Genomic DNA, 22052 nt, shown 5'->3' on the forward strand with positions numbered 1-22052 from the left:
CCGTGGCACTCACAATAGTCGACGGCGCAGCGCTAGTCAGGTGCTCGGCGACGCGCAGATGCCGACGGCTTGAAGGGTGCCCTGAACCCGCCCGCAATTCGGTTCTTGCCCTCCTGCGCTAGGGCGAGGAGCATCTCGCGGAGCACGTAGAAGTCGTACCTCTCCTCGTCAAAGCTGAGGGAGACACGTAAGAGCCCGCGCTCATTGTCTGGCGCCCAGGGCGAGCCGCCCGTTGCGCGCGTCGTGTGAGGGGCGCGCTGGGGGGTGATACATGCCTGGATTACCTGCTTGGAGGTGGCTGGCAGATCGAGCTCGGCGAGGAGTACGCCAGGATGGCCATTCGGCAACATCCCTCGGGCGGGAGTGTCGCATTCGTCCTCTGGGAAGGTCCAGATCGCCAGTGAAGGGTTGATGGGCAGTCCCTTGTATCCCGGATTCACAACGCTGACAGTGCGCTCGTCGAGGAGCTCGAATGCTGTTCCCGCCGTGCTTGTCAGATGCCCGATGAGACAGCCGAAGTTGCCCTGCATCGTCGATGAAAGGTTCAAGTGCAGCACGGGGACGTACGGCCCCGATCCATGGTGCACGAGCGTGGCTACCGTCGAACCGCAGATGCGCACGTCGCTGCAAGTGGCCGCCGACTCGTCTCCATGGGGAAGCTGGCGCAGAGAAGGCTGCAAGGCAAACATGAGGTGGTTGCCGCGGAAGGACTCTGGGCCGCCCATGGCCTCGGGCGCCTTGAGCGTGCCCAGGTCCAGCATCTCCACAGTAAAACCATGGGCCTTCTTCATGTTCGACGACCGTGCAAAGGTGCCGATTCGCTTGCTCGTAATTTCGATCGAGAAGCCCTCGCTCTCCATGCTGTCCTGCCCAAAAATGTCCGTCGCAATTGTTCTGTTGTCAGCTCGGTCAAGTGGTTACGCACAGTGCGGCTGGAGATGCGAGGAGATTCTGGGCCGGGTCGATTGCAGTTCGGCACGAGCGATAGGGAATGTACGGCGGTATAATGCTCCAGCCGGCCAGAGGCGGGGTGCGCAGGTCTGGATTGGTAGCGCTGGGAAGCGGCACGGCGAAAGACGGTACTTGCGTCCGGTCCTTCTTGTTGTACTCGTGCATCGGCGTCTCATCGCCCTCAGGGCCGACGAGGAAGCCGGCGGTCACGTACAGCACACCACCGGTAAGCACATCCCAATCCTTGTGGAATGGACCCTCGACACGCATGCTGCAGATAGCCACAGGGCTCAGCGCTCGCCAGCGCGCCTCGCGATCCTCCAGGCGCTGTCGCTTCTCATCAAGCGTAAGTGCCGGCTTGCTCGGCAGCGGCATTGGGGTCACCTCCACCGTAGGCGGAGCTCCGAGCGCTGAGAGCTCTTTCATAGTCGGAACAGTCGGGTAGTAGATGCGCGAGTGCTTGTCTGCAGCCAGCGTATCGCCGTCGCGCTTGTGACCGACGCGAGGTCGAAAGAGCGTCTCGGGACGTAGTGGTGGTCCTTCCTTCAGGCCGGCAGCGGTGAGGGCGGCTTGGTATGAGTCCATGGTCAGTGTGGGGTGTCAGAAAGGTCGAGATGGGGCGCTGCTGTTTGTGAGTAACTGAGTCGCTGTCCATCGTCGCCATGAGGTCTGGCCGGGCGGTGCGTTCCTGGGACTGCTGCTTGCGGAAACGCCAGGAACAGCGTTTCAGCAAGCGGAGTCGGTGCACTGGTCTGATGGGGAATCGCAGGCACCTAGACTGCGTCAGCAGATGCTGGTGACTAGAAAAGAGAAGAAGATGTGAGTTAGTGTATGCCCAAGTGCGTTGGGAGGTCGTGATCATCGCGGCAGGTCGGGGGTTTCGAGCGCGAAATCGAAGTGAGATGTAGCCCGTTGGACCGAGCTTCGTTCTACCTGCTGTGTGTGCGAAGAAACGCGGGTCAGCTCTGGGGACGAGGGGGTGGGGGTGTTGCTGGGATTGATGTGAGGATGGGAACCTTTGGAGTCTAGTATCGGACTGTACGAAGCCGTAGTGCTGCGCCCAATTTGCCATCCGACTCTCTCGATCCTTGCGAGAGAGCGTATGAGAACTTCAAACGACCGTTTCGCACACGACCTCGTGCTCCCAGAAACTGTGGCGGCGCCCCGGCAAGCCCCACGCGCCACCGTCGTCATCTCATGCGCGCAGAGTTTGAACTCTTATCTTGTAGGGCTGAGTGGAGAAAACAGACATGTCTGACAACAGACGGACTCGAAAAACCCTGACGTCAATCTTGGCGTGCGCAAATCTTCGTCTTCCATCTGCATGCCCCGTCGATCCTTTTCCTCATATCTACATATCTTCTTCTCCCTCGCTTCTGCACCAGTCCCTCGACATGCTCGACAACGCTGCCATGCTCGTCCAACTCAATCTCATTCTCGGCGATCTCGCTCACGCACCGCAGTCCCTGCGCATCTAGAGCGATCGAGTCACACGCCTAGCAGTGCGCCTAGACGTTAAGACAACTAGTTCGATCCGGGGCCGTTCCCCAGCTGCTGCGCCTTGCCTAACGGCGGCGGCTGCAGCGCCATGGGCGCCGGAGACCCTTATGTTGCGGTGTCCGCGATTGGGACTGATGACCTTCGGACCAGACGACGGCGCGATCGGGCGCGTGGTGATGAATGGGGCAGTCCAGGACGCCCAGGGCCGGGCAAGGGCTGCTGGAACACGGCGAGCGGAGACGCGACAGACGCGGTATCGGGGTTGCCGTATGGGGTATGCGCGCTGCGGCGGTGATCGACGCGATTGGACGCGAGACGGTTGTGGTTGTCCTGACGGCGTCATTTACCCCACTATTAGCTAATTGAGCCACGTTCCATCCGAGCTTGTTCAGCCTCTGACAACAGCCTCTGGCGACAGCGGCAGCATGCACCGAAAACAGCCAAGGTAGCCAAGGCCAAGGATAGAATCACCTCGGCCGCAGCCGCCGTCAAGAACGTATATAGCCGCCGCCTCCGATCGACACGTTGCTCCGTTCAAACACTCACCCACCATGGCCATCCAGATTGCAGCTCAGGGAGGCGTCGATGTCCGCGGCGTCAACGTCAACGGCGGCGACCACAACGTCGACAAGAACGGCAACCGCGTCAATGTCAACGCCGTCCCCCAGGACACGATCCGCCTCTCGGTCAACTGGAACGGTCAGGACTCTCAGGTCAACGTGCGCCCCATTGAGGACGGCGACCGCCAGCGCGGATGGCGCCGCCTCGACTCGAACGGCAACGTGATCGCGTTCGGTGTCGACGAGGACAAGATCGTCCTCCTCCCCAAGCCCGGATCGACCGACTGGATGGCCGGCCTCCCCGATGACCGCGCCATTGCCGACATTACCATTCCCGGCACGCACGAGTCCACCTCGGACACTGGTGGTTTCATTTCGCAGTGCCAGAGCGGCAACGTCGCGCAGCAGCTCCAGGACGGTATCCGTTTCCTCGACCTGCGTTTCCGCAACGTCAACGGCGAGCTCAAGTGCTACCACGGTATCCAGCCCATGTCTTCCAACATCAACGAGGTCGTCGGATGGATCAACGACTTCCTTGCGCGCAACCCCCGCGAGACCGTCGTCGCCTCGTTCAAGCAGGAGCAGGACGCCGACCCCAACTTCCCGTCCCTCGTCGAGCAGGCCCTCAACTCTGGCGGCAACTGGTACTTCTCCGAATTCCTCCCGACGCTCGGTGAGGTGCGCGGCAAGGCCTACTTCTTCTCGCGCTTCTCCAAGACGGACGACTCGCAGTTCCCCAACGGCCAGGGCTTCAAGCCCCTCCAGTGGCCCAACAACAAGAGCGATGGCTTCGAGGTCGACATCCGCGACACCCCCTGCCGCATTCACGACTGGTACGAGACTGGCGACATTGGCGCCAAGGCCAACGCCATTACCCAGCACCTCGAGCCCACCCTCCAGCCCCGCGGAAACGGCAACGGCCCCAACCACCCTTACACCCTCGACTACACGAGCGCCGTCAAGATGCCCTCGGCGTCGCCCCAGTACATGGCCTCGGGCGGCAGCGCGGGCGGCGTCTCGTCCCTCCTCGCTGGTGCTTCGGCGCTCTTCTCGGGCGGCGGCAACAACCAGGACGCAGGCGCTCAGGGCGGTGTCAACGCCCGCATCGCCCGCTGGCTCCTTCAGAAGGCCTTTGACGGACAGCGCCCCCGTGCCACTCTCATGATGGACTTCTACCGCGACACGGCCGGCGGCGACGGTGGCATGGCCGAGCTCCTCCGCTCGCTCAACTACATCAACACGAACGAGTAAAAAGGCCAGGTGGTCAGTGACTCCACTGGCGCGAGGGGTTAGTTGTTCGGTTAGCGAATGACTGCAGGACTATGAAGTTAATGACAATGTTCATAAGAGCCGAAAGCTACCTGAACTTGAAGAACTACTTTGACTGATGAAAAAAACTAAACTTCTGACTAAACCAACTTAGGCAGCGCCGTACTCGAGGCCACGGCGGATCTCGTCGAAGCAGACGGCAATGCCGGCCATGATGGCGAGGTCGACGTTGGGGGCAACGGTGACGAAGTAGGTCTGGTCGTCGTACGAGCCGGGCTTGACCTCCATCGAGTTGCGCGAGGCCTTGGCAATGACCTGGCCGGGGCGCTTGTTGTCCTTGTCGTAGAAGGAGAGCTGAGCGTTGTCGCCGAACCAGTCGCCGAGGAGCTCGAGGGTCTGCTTGTCACCGCTCTTGGTGATGTACTCGGAGAGCTCGACCTTCATGCGGGCGTCCGAGTTGGCGGTCGACTCGTCAATGACCTTGAAGAGCTGGATGCCGTCGCGCTTGGCGACCATCTCGGTGTGGATGGACATGAGCTTGTCCTGGATCTGGTACAGCTCCTGGCCAGTGGCGTCGAGGATCTTGCGCTTGTCGCGCAGCGAGTGGTCCTTGGCCTTGAGGGTCACGACGGTCGCACCGCGGGTGTCGGTGATCTTGTAGTCGGTCGGGGCATCGGCGTACAGGTTCTTGTGGAGGACCAGCGTCGTGGGCTCCGGACGGACGATGCCGTCAATCTTGAAGTACTGGAGAGGGGGCTCGACGGCGACAAGCTCAACGGTGGACATGATGACGATGGGGTTGTTGTTGGGGGATCACATGCACGGCACGGCTTCGGACAGCATTATATACTGACTCCCAAGGTCCTCGGTCATCGAGAGCACTGCAAGAGGTATCAGAGCTTCCTCTGACCTCTGACGTATGTTGCATCCTCACATGCTTCCACCATGTTCGACGTCGTGGGAACAGCGACCGCAACGGAGAGGTCGCTTGGCACAAGCACCACGCGGTTTGCTCGGTTGGGAGCGTTGTGACCGAGGTGATAATCAAGAGACCGAGGCTCTGGAACCTGTTCCTGTCGCTTTCCTTGCCTTTCCCGTTGACGACGAGCGCTCGCAGCTCGCAGTGGTCGCTGCTGTAAGGCCCGCAATCCTCCCGCCATTCTGCTTCAATTGGGCCAGCTCGGTGATGTCGACACCCACGTTCACGCGCTCGCTACTCATAATGACGAGCGAGACCGATGCTCCGGACGTGCCTGTACCTTGCGTCCTTTCTCCCCCCTGCGGAGTTGCCGCCGAAGAGCTGAAACTGGCATGTTCGGCATGCAGACGGCCGGGAGCCGCAGCTCTCAAGCTGTGCGTGCCAAAAGTCCGAACGCGGTGAGGACCTTGGGAGGCTGGTCGCGGTTTGTCGGAACTGGCAGTCGATAGACAGGCACAAGTAAGGCGAGGCAGCCGCCAGGTCCCATCGCAGTCATCGCGTTCTTGGCGCCATACTGGCACTCCGATCACGCGGGAGGGTCCGAACAACACCCATGAACCGTTCGTTTAATAGTGATGAGCCTGATGTATCCTTGGCGTCCTGTGATCGTCCTGACCGCTGAGACATCGGCGAGGGCGGACTTCTCGTAAAGTAGAAGCCTGTCGAAGAGAGCCGAAGGGGCCGCCTTACACGTTAGAAGAGACGGCCGGAGTCACAGAAGAGCGCATAAGACTGACGCAAATGCCTAGAAACGCCCGCTCTTCGATCTAGGTCCTACATGTCTCTTTCGATCACGGCGATTGTGTCAGACTCGCGATCAAATCGGTTGACGACGACACTCGGTCGAGGCCCTCAGATGAGGGGGAGGGGGCTAGGGGATTACTGTAGGCACACGTGACCTTGTTGGCCATGTACGAGCGAGCTTTGAACTGCTCGCAGTGATGCGCTAGCACTGTTCCACCCGCAGGAGATCGAACAGCACTGGTCCCAATGTGACGCCCGAGAACGCGGCCGAGCGAGTTGAAAGAGATGGTGAGAGAGATTGTCTCACTGTTATGTTGTGCAGAGGGTTGTGCCAAGGTGGGGAGGTCTTGAGGCTGCCGAGTAGGCGATGCTTCCTTTTGTTTTCCGATAGTTAAGATGGCTTTGCGCAAGCCACTGACAGCGATGTCTGTGGAGAAATTTCATAGAATCGGCCAGCTAGTCGCCCAGCTTCGCAGAATCGGCCAGTCAGGGACAGCCCACCGTACGCAGAGTTGCCAGAGGCCCCGTGGGTGCGCAACACCTTGGCACCACCTTATCTGAGAATCATGGCCATGTCCACAAGCTCGTCAGTTATCAACCAGCACTTCTCTGGGTTTCAACCTTGGATAGGGTGCAGATCTATGTCTGATCTTGCCACCTTTCAAAACTCACTGCAAACGGACTTCTTCATGGCTGTTGCCAGCAAGTTGAAGCTGAACGGTGCAGCTGTAACTTCGCCGTTGAAGTCCCTGACTGGCCGATTCTGGCATGCTGGCCACAGGGCTGGCCGATTCTATGAAATTTCTCGATGTCTGTGCGATGGTCTCGGCGCCTGTGTCAAGATGCGTCTATACCTTGCATGTGACTGCTCAATCGCACGAGGCCGACGAGAGAACAAGAGATGGATCCAACGGAACCCGGGCCCCGGACGCAAGGGTCGGTGAATTTGATTGCCGGTCCCCACCACGTCGGCTTTCGGCACCCAACGACAACGCGACGATCATCAAGTCCCCTCATATATCCTCTGTCCTCGTCCTGACCGGTCTCGTCCTCTCTCACCAATCACTGATCAGCCTGCAGCCATGGCCCTCATCCAGACCCCACTCACCCAGCTCTGTGAGTTCCATGGCTCCGATTCGCGCTAACAGCAGTCGACATCCAGCATCCGGTCCTGCTGGCCGGCATGTTCGTTGCCTCCGGCCCCCGCCTCGCCGCAGCCGTCACGAACGCGGGCGGCCTCGGCGTCATTGGCGGTCTGTCCATGACGCCCAAGCAGCTGCGCATGAACATCACCGAGCTCAAGAGCTACCTGAACGACAAGAATGCCAAGTTTGGCGTCGACCTGGCGCTGCCCAAGATTGGCGGCGGCGCGCGCAAGACGAACCACGACTACACGCACGGGCACCTCGACGAGCTCATCGACATCATCATCGAGGAGAAGACGGCGCTCTTTGTGTGCGCCATCGGCGTGTGTCCTCCTGCAGTGGTCGAGAAGCTGCACAAGGGCGGTGTCGTTGTCGCCAACATGATCGGACACCCCAAGCACGTCGCCAAGGTCTGCGACGCTGGCGTCGACATGGTCATCGCCCAGGGAGGCGAGGGTGGCGGCCACACCGGCGACGTGCCGTTCTCCATCCTCCTCCCCGCTGTTGTTGATGCCGCCAAGGGGCGCAAGTCGCCCAGCGGCAAGGACATCATCGTTCTCGGAGCCGGTGGCGTCACGGATGGTCGCTCGCTGGCGGCCGCGCTCTCATATGGCGCCGCTGGCGTCTGGGTTGGCACGCGCTTCGTTGCGTCCGTCGAGGCTGCCGCCCCAAAGGCTCACAAGAACCAGATTCTCAGCACGCAGTGGGGCGAGACGACCCGCACCGTCATCTACTCTGGCCGTCCGCTGCGATGCAAGAAGACGCCCTACGTCGCCGAGTGGAACGACACGCGCCAGAAGGAGATTGAGGAGCTTACGTCTCGCGGCATCGTCCCGCACATGCACGAGCTGGAGAAGCACCCCGAGCGCTCGATCGAGGGCAAGATTTGGATCATGGGAGAGAACGCCCCGCGCATCACCGAGGTTCTGACGGCAAAGGAGATTGTCGACGAGCTCGTCGAGGGCGCCGTCAAGTCTATCCAAACGTGTGCCGCCGACCTCCGTGGAAAGGCCAAGCTTTGAACGTAGTTTATGTCAGCAGTAGTGTATGCAGCCAATCATTAAGAACACCAGGGAGTCGATCGTTGCATAGGAGACTGAACTCGGCCACACAACACCGGCTGGACGAAGCCTTGGTGCTGGACCTCTGGTGCACATCAAACATGCAATGCAGAGCGAGCTCGGCAAGAGCATCGGTGAGGGCGTCGATTGAGATCGCGAAGTACGGGCGCCGAACGATAGGTGGGGAAGCATCTGTACGAAACACCTTCGGCCTAGTAGTTGTTACAAATATCGTTTGACTAAATGCTGTCTGTAAGCAAGAGGATGTGACAAAGAGTGTTCTTGGCGTCGTGGGGAGAACCCCGGTGGTGCACGGGAAACCAGGAACATCGGTCATCGCCGAAGCCGCCCACTTGAGTGGATCCGCACCTGAGAGCGGAGACGAGCGCTATCCACGACGCGCTCACAACGGCCGACACTACTATGCACCGCAGGAATACTTCGCTGTCCCATGTACAGAAGTAGAGCGGATGCACAAAGGGACAGTGTAGACTAAGAGTATCCCGAGTGCTGGATGGACTGTTAGTGTGGAGGGCGGGGGCCGTTAGTGCCCAGAGTCGGGTATGACCCTTAAGCGGACGGCATTCGGGACACCACACCACACCACTACTTATTAATCTCCATCCATCCTTTCCTGCTTCCTCGCTGTCACCCCTCACCTTTCTCTACCACCATGGTCTACTCTCCCCGCAAGGCATACGTCGTCGGCGTCGGCTCCACCAAGTTCGACAAGCCCCGCGGCCTCCGCGACTACCCCGAGCTCGGCCTCGAGGCTTCTGTCAAGGCTCTCCTCGATGCCGGCCTCACCTACGACCAGGTCGAGACCGCCGCCGTCGGCTACGTCTACGGTGACTCTACCTGTGGCCAGCGCGTCCTCTACCAGCTCGGCATGACCTCGATCCCCATCGTCAACATGAACAACAACTGCTCGACCGGATCGTCTGCCTTTGTCTCGGCCGTCAACTCGGTCGCGTCTGGCCAGGTCGACTGCGCCCTCGCCCTCGGTTTCGAGAAGATGAGCCCCGGCTCGCTCAAGTCGCACTGGGACGACCGCACCCCGCCTCTCCTCGGCACCCACATGCAGCTGACCGAGATTGAGGAGTCGAAGCAGTACCCCGTCAAGCAGAAGGGCCCCGGCGCCGCCATCATCTTCGCCGCCGCCGGTCTCGAGCACCAGGAGCGCTACGGCTCCAAGCCCGAGCACCTGTTCAAGATTTCGTCCAAGAACCACAAGCACTCGGCCAAGAACCCCTACTCCCAGTTCCGCTTCACTCCTTCCCCCGAGGAGGTTGGCGCCGCGCGCAAGATTACGCGCGAGCTGACCCTCCCCATGTGCTCGCCCACCTCTGACGGTGCTGCTTGCGCTATTGTCGTCTCCGAGGACTTTGTCAAGAAGTACGGTCTCGAGGACCGCGCCGTTGAAGTTGCCGGTGTCGGTGTCGCGACCGACTCGCCCAAGCTCTACGAGACCCGCTCCCGCATCGAGCTTGCCGGAACCGACATGGGCCGCAAGGCTGCTGCCCAGGCGTACAAGCAGGCTGGCATCACTGCCAACGACGTGCAGGTGCTCGAGTGCCACGACTGCTTCGCCCCCAACGAGCTCATCACGTACGAGGCCCTCGGCCTCTGCCCCGAGGGCAAGGCGCACGAGCTCGTTGATGCTGGTGACAACACGTATGGCGGCAAGTACGTCGTCAACCCCTCTGGTGGTCTCGAGTCCAAGGGCCACCCGCTCGGCGCTACTGGTCTCGGCATGGTCTTCTACATGACCCTCCAGGCGCGTGGTGAGGCCGGCCCCCTCCAGGTCCCCAACGTCCGCAACGCCCTCACCCACAACGTCGGTCTCGGCGGATCCTGCATTGTCACTGTCCTCCGCAAGGCCGACTTTTACAAGAAGGGCTCCACCTCGAAGGACCGTCTCGGTTACGACTTTGCCGCCGAGGTCCGCGAGATCACCCAGAAGGACCTCGACAAGGTCCGCTCCAAGGAGTACAGCAACTACATTCCCCCTGCCCTCGCCAAGCTCTAAGCTTTCCCGAGTTGTAAAAAGTCTATGAATGTGTATGAGCAGTCACGTCAGTGGTCAGTGCAAACTCTGGATGCCATCGTGCAATATACTCATGGCATACTTCTGTTTACTTCTATCTCGGATCATTAACTTCACATTTAGCGCTGCTGGCCCTGGCCGGCCATGCGAGCGTCGGTCTGGCGAGCCTGCTGGCCCTCGGAGAGGCCGAAGCCGGAGCCGGGGCCGGTAGCACGGGGGTCAACCGAGGGGTCGTCGTAGCGGTCGGCGTTGTTCATGTTGAACTGGCCCTCAACAGGGGGGCGGTCGTACGGGTCACGGCCACCGGCGCCAGTCTGGCCGCGCGAAGAGTCGAACGGCTGGCCCTCGGCGACGAGCTGCTCGTTGTTGGCGTTGTTGCCGCTGCTGGCGCCACCGACGCCACCGACGCCGCCCTGGCGCTGCTGGCCCTGCTGACCCTGCGAGTACTGACCCTGCTGGCCCTGGCCCTGCTGGGTGGACTGGCCAGAGGAGAGGCCAGACGAGGTGTAGCCCTGGCCCGAGCCGGCGGCAGTGCGGCAGTGCCGGCGGTGCCGGTGGCGGAGGCGGCCTGGCTCTGGGCAGAGTCGGACTGGAGGCCGCGGGCAGCGTTCTGCGCAATCTTGGCGTCGGTGCGCGCAGCGCGGTCACCCTCCTGGACACCAAGGCCGGAGCCGGGGCCAGAGGCGCGGGGGTCGACGGCAGGGTCGTCGTAGCGGTCCGCGTTCTCCATGTTGAACTTGCCCTCGACGGGGGGACGGTTGTAGGGGTCGTTGCTCTGGCCGGACACTGCTGTCAGATTATGGATTGCTTGGAAAACTCACTGATTGCTGCTTCTCGGGGATGAGTGTGATGCGAAAGATGAGACCGATCCTTGTTCCACCCTTCTATATGAAGAGAGCATGCATGGGTCTGCCGTATGAGGCAGGCAAGGCAGGAGACCGGGATGAATGGTCTGGAATCTTCCTGCCACTGCCTCACGAGCCAACAGCAACGAGCACAACTACGTCATAGCGCGCTACTCAACTCCACTGACCGAACTCCCCGCCTGCACCCACCATTCCGCTGTCGTCGTCGACCTCGTTCCCACAGGTCACATGACTCAGAATAGAACCATGCGCTGGACACATGGGTAGCGTCGTATGCATCGTGTTTAGTCTTTCCGACCAACGGACTCAGACTTTGGGACCCCTCTTCGGTCTTCGCTGTCCGGGATCGACCATCGCGGGCCATCCGAAGATAATCCGACAATGCGGCGATCCACACGAGCGATCGTCAGGAGCGTGGCGGCTCTCCAAGCTCAGGTCCGAGCAACGGCCATTCAAGGCTCCCTAGTGCACCGCCAGATTGCGAGCTAACCTTCTCTCGTGTGCTGCGGACGCTATCTCCGAATGCTATCTCCTCGCCAACATCGGCGGGGTAGCCTCCTGTGGTAGCCGTCTGAGGCCCCAGTGAATGCTCCATCAGCCGTATCAGAGTCGGGAAGCGCATGCAACGGCGGCGACCCTGCCGACGCGTCCGCGCGACCCGCACACCACAACCGCATGAACAGTGGACTAGCGAATCGCTCGAGTTTGATATTTAGGGAGGGCGGTGGTATTGGTGGGCAACACCCTGCCCGACATCATGTTGTCTCTTCTCCTGCTCGCGAGCAGGGCACTCGGTGGCCTCACTGTCGGCCCCATCGGGCCATGGACGCATCCCGACGACACCCCCGCGTTCCCCTTCACGGACAAGGACGGAACATTTTATGCCCAGTCGGCCCATGCAGGCTACGAAATCGACGCCAGTCGCGTCTGGTCGTTCTTCACGGGCCCAGACATCGACTCGCTCAAACTGAACACCGCCATCACCCACTCGTTTGACCCCAACGAACCCCGCGACAGGAATGACAATACCACATTCCGTTGCACTGTGCGCTCGCCCACGGGACGGGAGTCGACAATGCCCCCGCCCACCTCATCATACAAGCAGAAGAACTTCTGCGACCTCGCAGGCATGTGGGTTGACCCCGACACGGGTGACTGGATTGGACTCGTCCACAACGAGTTTACGCCGAGCCCCTTTGGTGACGGACTGCACTACGACGCCATCGACCGCGCCATCTCCAAGGATCAGGGTCGCACATGGATCATCACGGAGCACCTCATCACGACACCCTTCAGCACCAAGCGCGGGGACAATGTCACTTTCCCCCAGAGCACGTACTACTACGGCAACGGTGACCCACGCGTCACCTTTGACCTAAAGGGCGGGTACGTTTACGTCTTTTACAACTCGCGCGTGGTCGACAAAGGCGGCTCTTGGAAGCTCTTTTATCCGCACGTCGCCCGTGCTCGTCTGCAGGACAAGTTCACCGGCTTCAAGAAATACTACAAGGGCAGCTGGGATCAGCCCGGCGTCGGCGGCAAGGAGAGCGTGCTCGTCCCCACCTCCGTGGATAAGAATGGCTACTCGGCGATCGAGTACAACCCTCGCACTCCCGGCAAGGCCGACGAGCAGGTCGCAGCTGGCAAGGCGCCCGCGACGTCGCGCCTCTTCGTCTTGGACGTGACGTACAACGCCTTCATCGGGAAGTGGATCGGAGAGCCCCAGAGCCCCGAGAAGGACGCTAGTCCCCAGGAGTACTACGTGTGCGACGACATTGCCGTGCCCAAGTGGAGCCTGCTTGGTACCTCGGGCGAGACCTACAAGACCTCGAGCTGGTACCGCTGGTTCGTGGACTCGGTCTCCAAGACGAGCGGTCAGATCACTGGGCGCAAGTGGCGCGGGTACTGCTCGTTCTACTGCCACGACAAGAAGAATGGAGACTATATCGAGATCTCGCACGACCAGGCCGACGGCGTCAAGCCCCTCTCTGGCACGCTCGGCGGATACACCCTCAAGGCGACTGGCGATGGCGCGTACACCCTCGGCAAGAGCGGCAAGGTTCTCGGCGTCACTGAGCGCAAGTGGGGGTCGACCGCGACTCTCGGCTCTGTTACCGACGCCAAGAGCCAGTGGTGGGTCATCCCTGACGTCAACGGCGGCTACCGCGCTGTCAACCGCTGGAGCACGCTCGTGCTCGCTGGTGACAAGACTGTCCCCGCCCGTCACTGGGATAATGGTAGCGACCGCGTCGCAGACCAGATCCTGAAGCTGCAGTAAACCCAGCGCTGTGGTCGATAAGTAAACGTCAACATCATAAGTATGATCGGTATGTAAGAAGCGTATGTCTGCATTACCCCACGCTCAGCGCGGACTTGCCGTCACGGACAGCGAACCAATGAGCGCCGTTATAGTTCCACACTTCTACTTCGTCTCCGCCCTTCAGATCGAGTGCCTTGCGCAGTCCTCTCTCAGTGTTGAGCCGCATGACCAGCTGCAGTGCCACGAGAAGCTCGAGCGGGCCCTGAGGCGGCAAGTGTCGAGGGATACCCCGCCGGTCGCGCAGATATGGTGGCGACACGTGCACTCGCCCGTCAGGTGCGAGGCGCAGTGTCAAGAACACGTCCCAGTTTGTCAGCACGACCTGCGTGCGACGGTGGAGCATCATGCGCCCGAACACTTCGAGGAGAGCTGTGACCACTCCGTCGGGAACACGTGAGGGCGCTTGCAGCTTGACCCTCAAGCCATCGGGAACGATGGGGTCGGCATATCCTGCAGCTTCGAGAGACAGGCCACTTCCGTCTTTGCTGAGCAGGGCCGCATGCAGAGCAAGGATGTCTTCCTGGGTGAAACTGGGCACGACTTCGATTGCCAGGACCGGATCGCTGGTGCCGATGACCGTGCCAAACGTGAGTACGAGCGGGCTGCGCTCGGGCTGTACCTCGAAGCTGAGCACTGTTGGGATCACGCGCGACACTGTTGAACTCCTCTTCCGCTTGCCCGGAGATGACTTAACCGGCTCTAGTAGTGGAACGAGTCCGGCATACTTGTTCGCAAACGATATCGTGGTACGCTCGGACACATCTTCCCAGCGGATATCGCGCACTGTTTCGTCCTCCACGGCGCGCTTCTCAAAGTATAGCCCCTCGATGAGTCGCGCTGGTACAAGGAGCAGGTCGCGTAACAGGCTGGTGATGTACTCTGCGTCTGCAACCGGCGGATAGTGGGTGAAGATGGTCGTGAAGAGTCGTGCAGCATCGGTGAACTGACCGACCTCGGTGGCGATGGGATGTGCACGGAGGTGTCGTTCGAGCACGCTGAATAGCGACACGGGGCCGTCGCGGTCAAGGACAAACTCCACTGTTCCAGGACGCGGCTTGAGGAATGATGAGTGGGCAACAGGAGCTTGAAGGCCGAGTCGCCCCTGCAGGAAAAGTAGGATCCAGGAGACGTCGGAGACACTTCGCTCAGTCGATGGCGGTGGTGGAAGGGCGGGGAGTTCGTAACCACGGAGAAAGGAGCGAATATTGGCGAACACCATGACGGTGTGGGTGACGTTGAGATGCACTGACCATGTCTGCCATACTTTAGTCTGAACGTTAGAAGCCAGGTGCTGTCAGTGGTACATAAGAAGACAAAGTCAAGGATACGTTTGAGCGGAATGGGCCCTGTCATGCTCGGCCGCCACCTGTCACGTGATGTCGGCCCTCCACCGACAGTGCGACAGTCCAGTCAACCGCAGTAGTGATGAACACTCGAACAATCCGGCCCCCCTCGACAATCTCAACGTTACTTTGCTCGTTGCCCGACCGCCCGACAGTACCATGAATGAGGGCGGGGAGGCCAGCGCTCCTTGTCCCCCCCACTGCCCCGTTGTACGGCCCGCCCGCCCTGGTCCCCTGCTCATCTATCCGGGCGACCTCATCGGCCACGGCAAGCTTCGAAATCTGGCTCTTCCGCCCCACGCTCGAGATCCGAACATCAAATTTCACGACCTGTATGATCAACTAGCCAGCATTAACTGTGCGGGCTTGGTTCTCAACGACTGCATCCCAGGAGCAGAACCGGACTTTGAGCGCTGGGGACTTCCAACAGACGGCCTCTGGCGGCCCCTCTTCGGGCTCTGGACTTGCGAGCATGCCTTCAATTCGGAGCAGCAAGACCGGGTTGCCGACGCTGTACAGCACCTGCTGAGTACAGTAAGTCGCTCGTAGATATGGTGTTCCGCCCGCTTGTTAACACCAGACACGCGCCCGTCTTCCCTTCAACACTGGGCTGGAGCCCCTACCTCCTCACCATGTCCGAAAGGCGACGTTTGGGTTGCGCTCCCGTGTGGAGCAGCTTCTTCATCACACGAGCGACTGGATCAGACGGTTTGATCCACTAGCGAGCTGGCGTATGTGGATGCGGGCGCGCATGTTCAACGCTCCGACAGACTTCAAGGTGAATCTTTGTGTGCCGCCTGACTGACATTAGGTTCGAGGTTGCACGACTACCGTGCTGGTGACAGAGGGCAGTACCGATTGGACCCGAGATGCGGACCAGCTTTCCCAGGACTATACTCTGGTGTTCTGCATCAACAGCAAATACAAGCTTCACTATCGGCTCCCAGATGAGTCGGAATATTGCGTCCTGATGGAGCCCGGTACCGTGGTTGGCTTCCTCGGCGGAGTTTTCGAGTACAGGCTAGAGGAGGGTCTCTCTTTGCCCGGCGCGATTGGACCGGGCTGTTTCTTCACTTGCTACACGAGCAAGACCATGTTCGGCGATGGCGGTTCGTTCCCAATGCCGCACCCGGAGATGCACATCCATCCGAAACAAGATGTGCGCCCAGCGGTTCTTGCCGCCGAACCTCGAAGGTCGCCGGAGCCGAATCTAATCACCCCGAGGTCTTCCAAACGGTTGAAAGTGGCCCATCAGCGGCGGGAAGAACGTGAAATCGAGGAACCGCAGCCCTTGCCCGAAGTCCGCGTCATCGACGGGAAGGGCAAGCGGTTCCTACGCTCAGCGACGATGCTGTTTTACCCTACCCCTACCCCGACGACGAACCCGAATACAGCGGTGCACCGCTGCATCTACGACCTGGACCCTCTCACTTGGCCGAAGTTCACAGTAGCGCACATCACGACGGCGTATGGGCAAAAGAAAGCTGATCCCTTGATGCAGGCGGCCAACAAGCTTCGAGCGGTGAGTGCTCCGCACATCTGTGGGCTGACAATAGCTACTACCAGGCTCAGCATTTGTGAGCTACCCTCCAAAGCCGGAGGAGCGTAGACAAGTGGAGCCTCAGATCGAGAAAGCGTTGGGGACGCTACGAGTATCGCCTCAGATCGAGACAGCGTTGGAGACGCTACGAGTATCTCTTAACTCGCTGTTGAAACACACCGTGTTTACTCTCAGCCAGATCGACCTGCCTACTGTGCATCGCATGCGACACCGACATATGCACTACTGCGCTACTGAGCCATGGTACGAGCATCAAGCAACGACCACCACGTTTTCAGTTTCCAGTGGTGCCGCCGACAGTGGTGCCGCCGACTGGACACGAGGCGACGATCACTCGTCGGAGGATTACACGTTGCTCTTCTGTCCAAGTGGGGACTGCCGGCTACACCTGCGCACACCAGACGCCACGGACGTGATCGAGGTTAAGTGGGGCACCGTAGTCGCATTCCTGGGCGAATTGTACGAGTATCGTGTCGAGACAGCCTGAATTCCTCATATTCACGTGTTGGACGAGCAAAAGCGCATCGTCCTCCTCGAGATCTGACTTGCCCGAAGTGAGTGACGTTGTGTCCTTGGGCCGTATTGAGAGTGCGTTCGCGCGGGAGAAGGAGTCGTTATGGAATCGCGCGCGGAACTTGTAGCCTGTATTACTAAGTGTAACCCCTAGTTGTCTCGATTAGTCACTTGTAAGTCTTACTTTATGCATGCTTCTTACTCCTCCTTCTACTTGGTCCTGGCAGCGGCGGCGGCCTCCTTCGAAGAGACAGCCTTGGCCTCCTTGGCCTCGGCGTACTCGCGCGCGTGGCGGAGCGCAGTCAGTTCGCTGTACGCCCACATAGTCATGATGGAGGCGCCGGGGCCAACAGCAAGAGCTCCGGCAACGAGAACGGCGCCGTACAGCCACTTGCGGGCGGTGCTAGCGCGCTGGCGACGAGCAAGCGCGAGGAGCACCTTGCTTCCGACGGCGAGGGTGGTGAGGAAGAAGTCGGTAACGAGGAGGCGGTGGCAGGCGGCAGCGAGCGTGGGCAGCTGCGGGCTGAATGAGAAGACGTCAGCGAGGCTGACACCCTCCTGCACCTGGGCCCAGAGCGTGAGCTGCGCCTTGAGCGAAGGAATAATGCCGAGCGCGGCGATGAGGTAGATGCCCATGCGAGGCGGGACCGCGGTGAAACCCTTGCGGAAAAGGGGCGGGAGAATGATGTTGATCGCGAGCATGTAGAGGGGGAAGATCTGCCAGAGACTCTGGGCGTCATACGTTTGCGAGAGTGGGACGAGCTCCATCAACAGGCTGGGGATAAGGAAGCCGACGATTGTTGACACCACGGTGGTGTAGAGGAAGGACGAGCGCGGGACGTTGGCGTTGTATTGCACCGAGTGCTTGAATGTTGCGCGGACCTTGCGCCTGGCGCTCTCGGGGAGGAAGAAGACCTCATCGCCGAGGTCGACCTTGTGGTGGTGCCTACGCCAGTGCTTGGGCGTGCTCCACGAGACGCACGCGTAGTAAGCCGGGAGCGCGATGCCGGCCGTGATGACCTGGCCGACGAGGAGGGCAATCGTTGAGAGCTGCGCGACGCCGAGGCGCATACCGAAGCCCTCGACGTTTCCGTGCGCGTCCTTGCTTGCGCTACGCCGAGAGCTAGGCCGGAAGCCCTCGTAGACGGTTACGAGGACAGCTGCAACAAAGAGGCCGCCAAAGTATTGCATGAACGGTCCTCCGGCAGGAGCGGCCCACGCGGACGAGAACGTCGTGTTCAGGCTGCACAGCAGGTTGTTCAGGCCGTCCGCGATTGGGTAGCGGTGGGCAAGCGGTTGCGCGAGGCATTGCGGGGCGTCGAGGAGGTTGGGCTGGATGGACTTGATGCCCTTGACTGGGAGTTAGTGGATGGCTGTGTGGGCAGGCTCACTGGAGACGCCGATCGCGGCCACGCCAACGGCGGTGAGGCCAGCAAAGTATCGGCCTGACATTGTGTGTTTGTGATGATGATGTGCAAGAAAGAAGATGCGAAGGATAGGTGATGTCGTGTCCACACCCGCTCACACGGGAACAGCTGACCGTTCCTCATTCTCCGCGTCGTCGTTTCTCGGGTGTGTTGTGTGCAGCGCCCCTCGGCTCGGTGCCCCTCAGATAAGCTCCGCTGACGTCAGGCACGTGACCCCCTCGGGGCCAATCACATCTTATCAATTCCACCGGGCCTCCACTTTCATCGCGCAGAAGGTCACAGAGCAAGTGGATACAGGGTGTACCATGCATGGTCAAGTGCAAGAATGACGCATGAAGTTCTCTTGAGAGGCGTGCTGGCTCATGGACAGCATGGCTATCGCACTTGTGCCTAGCTTCGTTAAGCTTACCCTAGCTGTTTTCTGCTCTGTGTTCTCGCGCGGAGCTCTTGGGGTGACTCGTCAGAAGTTTGTAGACGAAGTTGAACGCTGCCACTGTGGGTTGTTAAAGCATTGTGGCGTGGTTGACTCACTTGGAGCGACTTGGTCACACAGTCTGTGGAAGGACCTAACGTGTGAGTGCTTGTACAGGATCTTTCTGCTTGTCCACGCAGAATAAAGCTTGGCCGGATTGTGAGGGTACATTTCTGACTCGAGCGCAAAACGAAAAGTGCCGGACTTGCCTCATGATCCTGCCAATCCGACGACCGCCACAGGGTCGCACGCCGTTGATCAGAAGCAGCTCCGCGGCAGCACTACCACAATCTGTGCAGCCGGCGAACGGTAATGTACGAGTAATATTGCGCAACGCCATCAGGCTTACGGAGGCGGATCGACAACTGTCAGCTGCTCAGAAGATGAAGTTAAGATCCCTCTGTCCCCTGACACCTCACTCCCTCCACCGGTCGGTCGGTACTTGCTCGCCGACCTGCTGCCCTGACATCTTTGGCCCCGCTCTGTTGTGGCTGATGGCACCAGACTGTCGCCCGCGGAACTGTCCCGTCAAACGGTAGGCATTGGCAGCGTGGACGTGCATTGTGTCAGTACTGTAGCAGTCGCGGCACAATGATAACCGACTGACAAGCGAGATCTGGCATGCAGATCATGTGCGATAGTACGTGCGATGCTGACCAAGAAACGCGGTGTGAGTAAGCATCCCGTTTCTTGAATTTCATACCGCCCCGGCCGACTAGGCCGGTTTCGGCTCTGCCCGACCACTATACGATACTCTCCGATATCGGGCCAAGCATCTTTATTTTGCCGAGATGTTGTGAAAGTTGAGCGTTTCGATCCTTCCTCGACTCCACTCTCCACTACATTGTCACCATGAGCAACCATCCGCCAGAAGACGACCCGGCGTCTGACTTGCGGTACATCTCGTCGCTGCCGCCGCGACTGCGAACGAGCGAGGATTCGGCGCTGCGATCGGAGCTCGAACTCGAGCTGGAGCGGGTTCAGTCCGCGCCCCTCAACGACAAAGATGCGCCGCCGCCCGTACACGCGCCGCACGCGGGGCACATCGACCCTCCTCCAGACGGAGGACTCACAGCTTGGCTCACGGTAGTCGGCAGCGCATTTAGTATCCTCTGCGTTCTCGGCCTTGTCACCGGCGCGGGGCAGCTGCAAGCATACTACCTGAAGCATCAGCTCAGCAACTACTCGACATCAACAGTAGCGTGGATCGCCTCGACGCAGATCACTCTTACGTTCGGCGGCGCGGTGATCTCTGGTGCCCTCTTTGACGCATACTCTGCCCGACCTCTCGTTATGGCAAGCACGATCGGACAGGTCGGCTCACTGGTTGCCTTAGCCTGTTAGTTTCGTTCGCCGTTCCGCGCTGACCCCAGTCTCGAACAAGTATTACCAGATCATGTTATCTCACGCAGCCTTTGGCGTCTCGGGAGCGATTGTCTACTCGCCTGCGACGGGCATCGCGGCGCACTGGTTCCTCCGGCGGCGCGGCACTGCGGTTGCCGTGATCATGAGCGGCGCCGGCGCCGGCGGCGTCATCTACCCGCTCCTCATCAAAGCACTGACGGATCACTACGTCTGGCGGAACGCGATTCTCATTCTTGCCGCGGTACAGGCCGGATTCATGGCGCCGGGGTGTCTCTTCATGCGCAAGCGTCTACCGAACCGCCCCCCCGCGCCGCTCTCAGCCCTGAAGCGACCGTGGAAGGACAAGCGATACTGCTTCCTCATCGTTGGGCAGAGCATGACCAGCATGGCGGTGTTTTCGCCATACTTCAACGCCGCTGCCTACGCAAGGGGTACGAGCATCGAGGGGTACGCTGTTACTATCCTGCAGGCCGGCAACTTTGTCGGACGCCTCGCTTGTGGGCCTTTGGCGGACTGGATCGGAACATGGCGCGTCTTCGTTGGCTTCGCGGCGCTCTCGGCAATCTGGCTCTTCGCCTTCTTTGTCGGACACTTTGGCACGGCAGCGATCATCGTCGGTCTAGCCGGCTATGGGTTTGCGAGCGGCGGCCACATCACGCTCATTCCCGCCGTTACGGCGAGTATCTCGCCGGCGCACGAGATCGGACTCCGAATTGGCCTACTCTGGACCGTGCTCGCTATACCCATGCTGGTCGGTCCGGTTATCTCCGGAGAGCTCATACAGGCGGGAGGCGGCCTGTACAAGTGGGCCGGCGTCTGGAATGGACTCCAGTTCGTCATGTCGTCCACCATCCTCGGACTTCCGGGCACGATAGACTGGTTCCGGACGCGCAATGAGACAGCTGCAAAGATCTGTCCAAAAGCTACACCTGGGTCCGAACGGGTGCGACCAGGTCCAGCGGATCACGCGTAATGGGACTTCAAAGTTGGTTGGGTATGTCCACAAACTTTTTGTGGACATGTGGACATTTCACAAGAAGGGGTGTGGACATGTTGTAAGAAGTTTTGGCTAAGTTACTCACACTGTCATGCATGAGTTGTCCACAGGGTGTGTCCACAATGTGTGGACAAATCAGTGGACACTAGGTGCATAGCTCAGAATTTGACCTGAGTGGCTACAAAGATGTTCTCATAGTGCTCCCCAACCAGGTACAGCCAAAAACACTTCCTGGCAGAGGACATGTTTCCCATAGTTGTCCAAAACCAAGCCCCAGACTCAGTGTGCTTGAGGATGACTATACCCAACTTGTACAGATTGCACATACCTTGAAGGATGATGTTCTCACCATACTCTGAGTCCCTTGCCATGACAGCCAGATATTTGGACAAGGCTTGAAGTTGTGAAGAATGGGTGTGCTCTGAGTTGTCCACAGAGGAAGGGAAAAAGTCCACATAGTCCTGTGGTTGCCGCCTCATGAAGTTGACTGTGGACAGTCTAACTTGGGTGTGGGTGAGATGTCCACCCATCCCCCTGGCTACAGCATGGAACATGCAGTTGCCATCCTTGGGTGTCCACTTGGAGTGGTACACTGATGGGACAGTAGGGAGGACTGTCAGCTGGTGGACGTCCACATTGTCCAGAGTGTTATAGGGCTGGCAGTTGGTAGGACATGTCAAGCCATGGTGACTGTCTCCACTGTGAAGAACCACCTGTCTTGGGGGGGCTTGCTGTTGTCCACTGTTCCTTGTCTGATTGTGGACAATAGGTGTGGACATGTCCTCATCTGAGTCCAAGCCCACCAGCTGCCTTGAAACTTGTCCACTGTCCACCATTTCAGCCACCAGTGCAAGGAACTTTTGACCATAGAGCTTGTGTTGGCAAGCTCTGCAGCTCAGCCTGAAGGTGTTTAGGGGGTTAGGGGGTTAGGG

The 22052-nt window shown here is 59.8% G+C and overlaps 12 protein-coding genes across 12 annotated transcripts; 6 read left to right on the forward strand and 6 right to left on the reverse strand.

Moving 5' to 3' along the window:
- Positions 1-32: 32 nt before the first annotated feature.
- Positions 33-1536, reverse strand: A1Q1_03736 (uncharacterized protein; the record flags this gene model as incomplete). Its single annotated transcript, XM_014323486.1, has 2 exons — positions 33-861; positions 926-1536. The coding sequence occupies 2 exons, from the start codon at positions 1534-1536 to the stop codon at positions 33-35; spliced, it is 1440 nt and encodes a 479-aa protein (XP_014178961.1).
- Positions 1537-3002: 1466 nt separating this feature from the next.
- A1Q1_03737 (phospholipase C-2) lies at positions 3003-4262 on the forward strand (the record flags this gene model as incomplete). Its single annotated transcript, XM_014323487.1, has 1 exon — positions 3003-4262. The coding sequence occupies one exon, from the start codon at positions 3003-3005 to the stop codon at positions 4260-4262; it is 1260 nt and encodes a 419-aa protein (XP_014178962.1).
- Positions 4263-4430: 168 nt separating this feature from the next.
- On the reverse strand, positions 4431-5066 carry A1Q1_03738 (uncharacterized protein; the record flags this gene model as incomplete). The annotated part of the gene is made up of 1 exon (XM_014323488.1): positions 4431-5066. The coding sequence occupies one exon, from the start codon at positions 5064-5066 to the stop codon at positions 4431-4433; it is 636 nt and encodes a 211-aa protein (XP_014178963.1).
- Positions 5067-7186: 2120 nt separating this feature from the next.
- A1Q1_03739 (uncharacterized protein) lies at positions 7187-8170 on the forward strand (the record flags this gene model as incomplete). Its single annotated transcript, XM_014323489.1, has 1 exon — positions 7187-8170. The coding sequence occupies one exon, from the start codon at positions 7187-7189 to the stop codon at positions 8168-8170; it is 984 nt and encodes a 327-aa protein (XP_014178964.1).
- Positions 8171-8882: 712 nt separating this feature from the next.
- A1Q1_03740 (uncharacterized protein) lies at positions 8883-10238 on the forward strand (the record flags this gene model as incomplete). The annotated part of the gene is made up of 1 exon (XM_014323490.1): positions 8883-10238. One exon carries the CDS (start codon positions 8883-8885, stop codon positions 10236-10238), a length of 1356 nt encoding a protein of 451 aa, XP_014178965.1.
- A 137-nt stretch (positions 10239-10375) lies between these two features.
- A1Q1_03741 (uncharacterized protein) lies at positions 10376-10986 on the reverse strand (the record flags this gene model as incomplete). The annotated part of the gene is made up of 2 exons (XM_014323491.1): positions 10376-10669; positions 10708-10986. 2 exons carry the CDS (start codon positions 10984-10986, stop codon positions 10376-10378), a joined length of 573 nt encoding a protein of 190 aa, XP_014178966.1.
- Positions 10987-11879: 893 nt separating this feature from the next.
- On the forward strand, positions 11880-13400 carry A1Q1_03742 (Ricin B lectin; the record flags this gene model as incomplete). Its single annotated transcript, XM_014323492.1, has 1 exon — positions 11880-13400. One exon carries the CDS (start codon positions 11880-11882, stop codon positions 13398-13400), a length of 1521 nt encoding a protein of 506 aa, XP_014178967.1.
- Positions 13401-13473: 73 nt separating this feature from the next.
- Positions 13474-14661, reverse strand: A1Q1_03743 (uncharacterized protein; the record flags this gene model as incomplete). Its single annotated transcript, XM_014323493.1, has 1 exon — positions 13474-14661. One exon carries the CDS (start codon positions 14659-14661, stop codon positions 13474-13476), a length of 1188 nt encoding a protein of 395 aa, XP_014178968.1.
- A 157-nt stretch (positions 14662-14818) lies between these two features.
- On the forward strand, positions 14819-16833 carry A1Q1_03744 (uncharacterized protein; the record flags this gene model as incomplete). The annotated part of the gene is made up of 4 exons (XM_014323494.1): positions 14819-15319; positions 15366-15516; positions 15604-16307; positions 16381-16833. The coding sequence occupies 4 exons, from the start codon at positions 14819-14821 to the stop codon at positions 16831-16833; spliced, it is 1809 nt and encodes a 602-aa protein (XP_014178969.1).
- Positions 16834-17069: 236 nt separating this feature from the next.
- Positions 17070-18311, reverse strand: A1Q1_03745 (uncharacterized protein; the record flags this gene model as incomplete). The annotated part of the gene is made up of 2 exons (XM_014323495.1): positions 17070-18209; positions 18279-18311. The coding sequence occupies 2 exons, from the start codon at positions 18309-18311 to the stop codon at positions 17070-17072; spliced, it is 1173 nt and encodes a 390-aa protein (XP_014178970.1).
- Positions 18312-19610: 1299 nt separating this feature from the next.
- On the forward strand, positions 19611-21096 carry A1Q1_03746 (transporter; the record flags this gene model as incomplete). The annotated part of the gene is made up of 2 exons (XM_014323496.1): positions 19611-20097; positions 20171-21096. 2 exons carry the CDS (start codon positions 19611-19613, stop codon positions 21094-21096), a joined length of 1413 nt encoding a protein of 470 aa, XP_014178971.1.
- Positions 21097-21278: 182 nt separating this feature from the next.
- On the reverse strand, positions 21279-21956 carry A1Q1_03747 (uncharacterized protein; the record flags this gene model as incomplete). The annotated part of the gene is made up of 1 exon (XM_014323497.1): positions 21279-21956. The coding sequence occupies one exon, from the start codon at positions 21954-21956 to the stop codon at positions 21279-21281; it is 678 nt and encodes a 225-aa protein (XP_014178972.1).
- Positions 21957-22052: the final 96 nt, after the last annotated feature.

Source organism: Trichosporon asahii, assembly GCF_000293215.1.
Source record: "Trichosporon asahii var. asahii CBS 2479 unplaced genomic scaffold scaffold00056, whole genome shotgun sequence".
Taxonomy (NCBI): domain Eukaryota; kingdom Fungi; phylum Basidiomycota; class Tremellomycetes; order Trichosporonales; family Trichosporonaceae; genus Trichosporon; species Trichosporon asahii.